The 7,498-nt window shown below is 42.7% G+C and overlaps 2 protein-coding genes across 2 annotated transcripts; both read right to left on the bottom strand.

The window, feature by feature from the left end:
* Nucleotides 1-2,907: 2,907 nt before the first annotated feature.
* Nucleotides 2,908-4,504, bottom strand: LOC145938851 (zinc finger BED domain-containing protein 4-like). Its single transcript, XM_083042660.1, has 5 exons — nucleotides 4,460-4,504; nucleotides 4,280-4,389; nucleotides 3,666-4,202; nucleotides 3,342-3,523; nucleotides 2,908-3,265 (listed from the first exon to the last, which is right to left on the bottom strand). The coding sequence occupies exons 1-5, from the start codon at nucleotides 4,484-4,486 to the stop codon at nucleotides 2,928-2,930; spliced, it is 1,194 nt and encodes a 397-aa protein (XP_082898786.1). The 5' UTR covers nucleotides 4,487-4,504; the 3' UTR covers nucleotides 2,908-2,927.
* A 1,998-nt stretch (nucleotides 4,505-6,502) lies between these two features.
* On the bottom strand, nucleotides 6,503-7,108 carry LOC145938719 (uncharacterized). Its single transcript, XM_083042477.1, has one exon. It carries the CDS (start codon nucleotides 7,106-7,108, stop codon nucleotides 6,503-6,505), a length of 606 nt encoding a protein of 201 aa, XP_082898603.1.
* Between the last annotated feature and the right edge of the window lie 390 nt (nucleotides 7,109-7,498).

Raw genomic sequence — 7,498 nt, 5'->3', positions numbered from 1 at the left:
AGCGGTGATGTCCTCTCCCCGGTACCTTATGGCTCCCGGTAAGAGGGCACTTCCCGCTGCATTTCCGTCCAAGAGGGAGGTCGCGCGCGCCGTTAGCCGGGCATGGGCCCAGCCACCGGCGACACACGATCCCCCGGCCTCCTCGATTGCAACTTCCTCCGCTCCCATGGGAGTTAGGACCGTAATCGGGGAGGTTGCCCGTTTTGGGAGATTTGGGCGAGCATGCCACGCCGGAGCTTAGCCTACCCGCCCCCACCCCCAATTCCCGAGAGGTCGGGGGGGGAGAGACCAAGACTTAAGCGTCTCGGGTCCACCCCCGAAAATCTCATCCCGGATCAATATTGACCCCGGGGAGGCGGGTGAGTCTCCCCCTCCGTTGTTGTGGAGGAGGTTCCTCCCCGCTGCTCTCTCTATCCTCCTCCGCCCGCTCCAAGGAGCGTCTTCTCCTTCCGCTTCTCTCCCTCTCTCTCTCGGCTTCCTCCTTCTGCAGCATTACTGTGCGGAAGAGAACCCCTTCCAGGCATCTTCGCTTCCTATCACTGCTCTTACAACACTGGGCAGTGATAGGTCCCCTCCGATTGTGGCCACGAGCTCGGCTCTTTCTCCCGCCCAGGCTGCACACTCCTGCAGGGTGTGCTAGGCGGTGTCCCGCTCGTGGTCACAATGGTGACATCGTGTCGTGCGCTCCTTCCGTATACGACCCAGGTACTCGCCAAAACATCCATGGCCTGTGAGCACCTGGGTCATACGGTAGGTTACACCCCCTTTCGCCCTGTCCAACCAGTCTGTCAGGCAGGGCTGGATGGCCCCGACGGTGCGCTGACCAGGCAGTCTTGGGTCGAGAAGATTCTCGGCCCACTCCTCGATCAGCGCCCGTTGGGTATGGACCCTCAGGGTCCGTCGGACCGTCCGTAACCGGAATGCCCGCCCGCTGATATGCTCGCGTACGCCGATATACTTCGGCGTACATGCGGGCGAGCAGTTCCGCAAGGGGTACACCTGAAAGCACCCCCACAGCCGTCCAGCTGACTGTACGGTAGCCCCGGCAGATCCTGTTCGCCACCCGCTTTTGCAACTGATGCATTGCATCTTTAGCTTCGCGGGTGGCTCCCAGCTTCTCTGCCCATACCGGGGCTCCGTACATCAGCATAGAGTGAACGGTGCCGGCATAGAGACGGCGAACACTCTCGTCAGGGCCCCCGAGATTGGGCAGCAGCCGGCATAGTGCCATCGCTGCCCTTTCTACTCTCGGGGAGATTTGATGAAAGTGCTCGCCGAAGCTCCACTTTCCATCCAGGTGGAGACCCAAGTATTTCATATGGGTCCCCACGTCCACGGGGGTGTTCTCCAACGTGATCTGTGCTTTTGGCGGAGTCCCCTGAGAACCGTTGTGCATAAACACTGCCTCAGTTTTTTGGGGCGCCACTTTAAGCCCGATCTGTTTGATTAGCCGCACGACACGAGCCACCGCCAGATTGGGTCGCGCAGTCGCCTTTTCCCACGTTTCTCCCCCGGCCATCACCAGCGTGTCGTCTGCGTAGCAGATTGCGTGACAGCCGGGGGGCAGGGCAGTCCGAAGTACGACGTCGTACGCCAAGTTCCACATTAGGGGTCCCAGCACGGATCCCTGTGGAACCCCGCACGACATACGACGCCGTCGCTCCTCGGCATCTCTATCGGTATAGGCCAACACCTTATCCCGGAAATAGTCCCTGAGGATGGCAACCAGGTACGGGGGTACTCTATGATATCTAAGAGCCTCCCCGACCCGGTGCCAGGGCAGGGTGTTGAAAGCATTGGAGATGTCCAGGGACACCGCCAGCAACACCCCGCCCCCCTCCGTCACGGCTTCCGCGATCGAACGAACACGCAAGACAGCGTCGATCGTTGATCGCCCGGCCCGGAAGCCGTATTGTTCCTCACTTAAATTGGGACCATCCCGGGACAAATGATAGACGAGGCGGTCGGCAATGATCCTTTCTAGGATCTTGCCCGCCTCGTCCAGTAGGCATATTGGCCTATACGCCGAGGACGAATCCTTCGGCTTGCCCTGTTTAGGAAGGAGGACCACGTGTGCCTCCTTCCATTCCCGTGGGAAGATGCCCATGCGGAAACACTCAGTATAGAGGTGCCGCATGGGTTTTGCCAAATCCCGATGAGCTAAGGCCCAGGCCTTTCCGTGGATGCCGTCAGGGCCGGGAGCCTTCCCGTTCTTGATCTTCCTGACGAAGCTCTCCTCCCGTGACCCCCATGATCTCGTCCTCCCATTCCCACTCCCGCAAAGGAATTGGATCTTTCTTTTCCCCCACGTGCGGGAACAGGGTGTCGATGACGCGATCGATGAGTTGGGGGTCAAGAGTCTCCGTTATAGGGGCCGTTCCCCCCCGGAGTTTGTTGAGGACCATCTGGTAGGGACGTCCCCACGGGTCCTCGTCCAGGGAGGAGAGCAACTCCTTCCAGGCTCTGGCCTTGGACTTCCTGATGAGGACGCGTAGGGCGTTCCGTCTGTGACGGTACGCATCCCACGCGTCCTCGTAGCCCTCGGGGTCCGACTGCGCGAACCTTTTCCGTCGTCTCACGGTCCTTCTTGCGTGGAGGCTCGCCGGAGTTCGGCGATTGTCTCCTACCACCAATATACCTTTCTAGGGGACCTGGCCTTGACCTTGGGCATGGTAGGGATGCAAACTATCGAAAAAATTTGCTTGTCGATACTATCGATAGTTTTCAAGATCCTTGTCGATACTATCGATAAATATCGATAGTTTTATAAGTTGTTTATATGCTATTTTTTAACTATAGATTCTCCTAGATTACATTTTCAGATACTATATTCGATAATTAAACAAAAATAAAATATAATTAAATAAAAATAAGGCTATAAATATTATAAAAACAGACAAATTTATATTAAATGTATATTCAAAATTTTATTGACTATATTTGTAATTACATTTTAAGTAAATTAGTTTTTTTGCATTATCAGAGGTTAATCTAGCACGTCGATCACTTATCGTATTTCCAGCAGTGGAGTTAATCCTCTCCGATGGAACAGATGTACCTGGTACACAGAGGTATTTCAAAGCTATTTTCTTCAAAGCATCACATTTAGTGTAGTTAATCCAAAATTTAATAACATCTTCATCTTCTGCAAGAATTGGTTCTTCCAAATAAGAATTGAAATGTACAATTGCCTGAGACAATAGTGGAATATTGTGAGAAGCTGGCAGGGTAGGACTTCGAAATTGGTTCAAAAATGTGAATAAACCTAAACAAAAAGTAACGATTTAAAAATAAAACTTAATTAAATACATGACTTATTGAAATACTTGTAGAGATCCTACTTTTTTTTTGAGATGAATCATCAGAATTAGATGAAGCCGAAGGTTGAGCATGAATAGGTGGAATAGTCGTAGAATTTAAAATCATCTTCAATTCATGTTTAATAGAAGTTGCAGCATTACCAAAGTTATTATATTGATAAAATTCTAAATTTTTAAATCTAGGATCCATAACTGTAGCAATGCTGTAATAAAATAAACAATTTTAATAATTAATTAAATTATAAAATATTAAGAATAATATATTATAAATTATATAACAATATATTATATAAACAAATTATATAAATAATTAAATAATATTAAGAATAATATAAATTTATATACCTAGGAACAGTTCGTGTTTCATATTGCAGCAATCTATCTTCACTCAACTTAATGAGGAGTTTTCGAAATATTTGCCCAGTTTTTGTTTTCATAACTGATTCTAAATTTTTTAACTCAATGAGTATTTGTTTTGTACATGGAATTAAAAGAGAAATTGTGGCATATGATTCACCACTTAGTTTTTCAGTCATAACAGCAAATATTTTCAAACAAGCTAAAATATCTGGGATACATTGTGTTTCTTCATGATTCAATAGAGGAATATTATTTTTAAATTTTAATAAAATAATATTAATACAATCTAAAGTTTTATATATACGTTGTAACATCTCATAAGATGAATTCCAACGAGTATAAACTGATTGTACTAAAGTTGTAACTTCCATTTGACGTAAATTAAGTTCTTTTTTCAATTCAGCTGATTTCTTAGGACTTGAATGAAAGAAAGTAGTTATACGCTTACATTTCTTTAAAATAATGTAAACTGAAACTTCATTTTCAGAAGATAAATTTTCAAATTCATCACTCTCAAATAATCTAAAACATTTAATTTAAACTCAATAAAATAAAGAATAATAGAAATATACACATTTAGATAAAGTTTGAGTACTTACTTCATCACATCAGTATCTATTGCAGTTAACGAAGATGATGGCTTAGTTTTTAATATGACATGATTTACAACTAATTGTATAGAATGGGCTCCGCATGGGACATGTTTCACCTATTAAAATTGTAATACATTATATGATAAATATAAGTTTTAAATATAATTTATTTAAGTAAAAATTTACCTTTAATTTCTCACAAGTTGCTATCATGTTAGCAGCATTATCAGTCACAGCACATATTAGTTCTACATTTGGGTATATCTTCAATACTTTTTCTTGAATTAAGGATTTTAGATCTTCAGCTGTTGATGATACATCACTCACGTGAATAAAATTCAGTAATGCTGCTTGTAATTTGGATTCAAAAATGAAATGACCTGTGATCGTCAGATAAGATTCTCTGGCAACACTAGTCCAGCCATCAAAAGTTATTGCTAAATATCTATAAAATAATATAAAAACTTAGAAGAAAATTAAAAATTATTTTTTAAAAATTATTTAAAAAATTAAAATTATAAAAATATTAAAAATTATTAATTTAATCAAAAACGTAGAAGAAAAATATAAAAAACTAAAACATTTGAAAAAACATACTTGACAGTATTTAAAATAGTTGAAATTTTCTCTTTCACCTCGTGATACATTTTTGGAATTAAAACATTAGTGACTGTAGGTCGACTTGGCAAACAATATCGTGGATTCAATTCATACACAAATTCTTGAAATCCAATGTCATTTACTATGCTCAAAGGCTGAAGATCTCTAGTAATAAATTTTACTAATGCTTTATCCAATATAATTTTTTGTTTACTGTTAGCACCATAATAGAGTCTTTTCTTTTTTATAAACTTCTTCAATGACGGCTGATTCTTAGAACGTTTTCGAGGCAAATTTTTTTTAGTTTGAACACTGAAACAATAGAAATTATTAACAAACATGAGCCTATACAAACGCTAAAAGGAAATAAATTTATAATATTTGTACCAATGATTCTCAGTTTCAATTTCTATTCTTGTTCCTTCAGGTTCACTTCCACTGGGGGTAGAATGTGAAAGGCTCTCTTCCTCTTCAATAGATTTTTTTAATTTGGAGGCATGATAGCGATGTAGATGATCCCAATAATTACTTGTATTACCACTGTTATAAATTTCAGTATTACATATTATGCATACAGATAATTTCTTATTGTTTGGATCTTTTTTAAAAAATTCCCATACTTTTGATTTCTTCATCCTTGTTTTTACACTAAACAACAAAAGAATAAATTTATTAGATAAATTTTAAAAATATAAAAATATTAGCATTTTTTAAAATAAATTATTACTTACTTCGAAATTTGACATTCAGACTGAGAGTTTGATACAAGAAAGCCTTGTAATGTTGATTGTTTCTGCTTTTTTGCAGGTTGGGGATCATCAACTATTGATTCTATAAGTACAGATAAATAACAGAATAGAGTAATAAATACACAATATTTTATAAATAACTTTAATTTGTTTTGCATGTAATTTTAATATAATTCAAATTATTAACTTACCATTTTCCTCTTCCCAATGCATATTGCGTGATAATAATAACGAAAATTGAAATAACCTCACTTTTAAAAAGTTAAATTATCTGTCAAATTAAATTATTCATTAATATCAAGTTAGGATATATAGTTGTTAACATTGATAATAATGTAAGTCGTAGACGGTAGACGCAAGTAACGCACAAGTTTTGGCATATGAAATTTTCGATTGTAGCACGTTTTTACGACATCCTAAACTTGTGCGTTACTTACAATATTTACGTCTATCGTCTACGACTTCATAAACTACGTCATACCCAAACAAAAAGCACGTAAAAACTTCGACAATTAGGCTGCGTTCGGAAATCGAAAACATCACATGTCACTTCTCTAAAGGCCAGAGCACAGACTTTTGCATAACGCATAACGCATATGCATAAGAAATTTGATTGGTTCATAACGTGCATAACGCATATGCATAAGAAATTCAACCAATCGAATTTCTTATGCTTATGCGTTATGCGTTATGCAAAAGTCTGTGCTAGGGCTCTAACTCTATAAAAGAGAGGGAATGCACTCGAGTCACTCAGATGAGGATGGTTTTTGAACGTACTCTTATCGATATCGATAGAGACTTCTCCTTCACCTTCTTGTCGACAACTATCGATAGTTGGTCTTGTCGATAGTATCGATAAATATCGATAAACTTTGCATCCCTAGGGCATGGCTACGTTACACGCTTTCTCCATGGTCTTCAGCAGCCATGTCCGGTGTTCGTCCAGGTCCCCTTTGGCTTCATCTCCGTCTGCCATGAGCACGGCCTCAATCATGGACAGGAACGCATCCTGGTCCAGTTTCCTTAGGGCCCATCTATGAGAGGCACTCTCCCGGAGCCGGCGGCGCTTCAACACTTCGCGGGGGAAGGCGGCAACGGAGAACTCTATATACCTATGGTCTGATAGAGTTTCCGCCTCCGTTGCCACCCTCCACCCGCGAATCAACCTCTGTGCGGGGCGGGTCGCCCATGTGAGGTCCACTATGGACCCGCCCCGCATTCTCACACAAGTGTTCTCGCTCCCCTTGTTGCAGGGAGCGAGTCCACATTGCGTCGCCCACTCCAAAAGCTCGCCACCCCGCCAATCGTTTCGCGGGGAACCCCAAACGCTAGACTTAGCGTTGAAGTCCCCCGCTATTATGATGGGGGCGGAATGGCGACCAATAATTTGCCTCTCAAGGGCGCGTAACCTCTCGCAGTACGTTCTCTTGTCGAGACTCGGCGAGAGGTACACGCCCACAACTACGATGGGCCCCCACTGAACCATTACGTATCCCTCCCCCGCTTGCAAAAATTCCAGCGGGATGCAAAATTGAGAAAGATTTTCGCAAATACAAAATACGCAATTAAAAAGAGCGCCGCTATCGCGAAAATGATTTTACATAAAACACAGCGCGACGGGGAAGCCGCATGCGCGATCTATGTTGGCGAAATCGATATCCGACGGGCGGACAAAGGTACCGCGTGTACTTTCTCTCTCGCTCTCGCGCTTGCCAGTGGTCGCGAGTTACTCATGTTCTTTTTAACAATGGGATTATCGCAACTTGTACTCACATTCGCGCTCACACGACAAACGACACTTTACTCACGCAAGTAATACACGCCGGCTATGGCCGGTTACAACGACGACAATATTAACAAGACGGAAGACGCAATC

The sequence above is a fragment of the Prenolepis imparis genome, unplaced genomic scaffold, assembly GCF_030444845.1.
Source record: "Prenolepis imparis isolate NDT839.2.m4 unplaced genomic scaffold, iyPreImpa1.0 SCAF_7, whole genome shotgun sequence".
NCBI lineage: Eukaryota > Metazoa > Arthropoda > Insecta > Hymenoptera > Formicidae > Prenolepis > Prenolepis imparis.
The sequence above is the reverse complement of the archived record's forward strand: the minus strand, read 5'-3'. Positions and strand labels throughout refer to the sequence as shown.

What these genes read in the sequence shown, in the direction of transcription:
- LOC145938851 (XM_083042660.1), bottom strand. Translation starts at nt 4,486, where the DNA reads ATGATAGCAACTTGTGAGAAATTAAAG. An exon ending in ATAGATACTGATGTGATGAA is followed by an intron (nt 4,203 to 4,279) that starts GTAAGTACTCAA and finishes TAAATGTTTTAG; the next exon opens with ATTATTTGAGAGTGATGAAT. An exon ending in GAAACACGAACTGTTCCTAG is followed by an intron (nt 3,524 to 3,665) that starts GTATATAAATTT and finishes ATTTTATTACAG; the next exon opens with CATTGCTACAGTTATGGATC.
- LOC145938719 (XM_083042477.1), bottom strand. Translation starts at nt 7,108, where the DNA reads ATGGTTCAGTGGGGGCCCATCGTAGTTGTGGGCGTGTACCTCTCGCCG.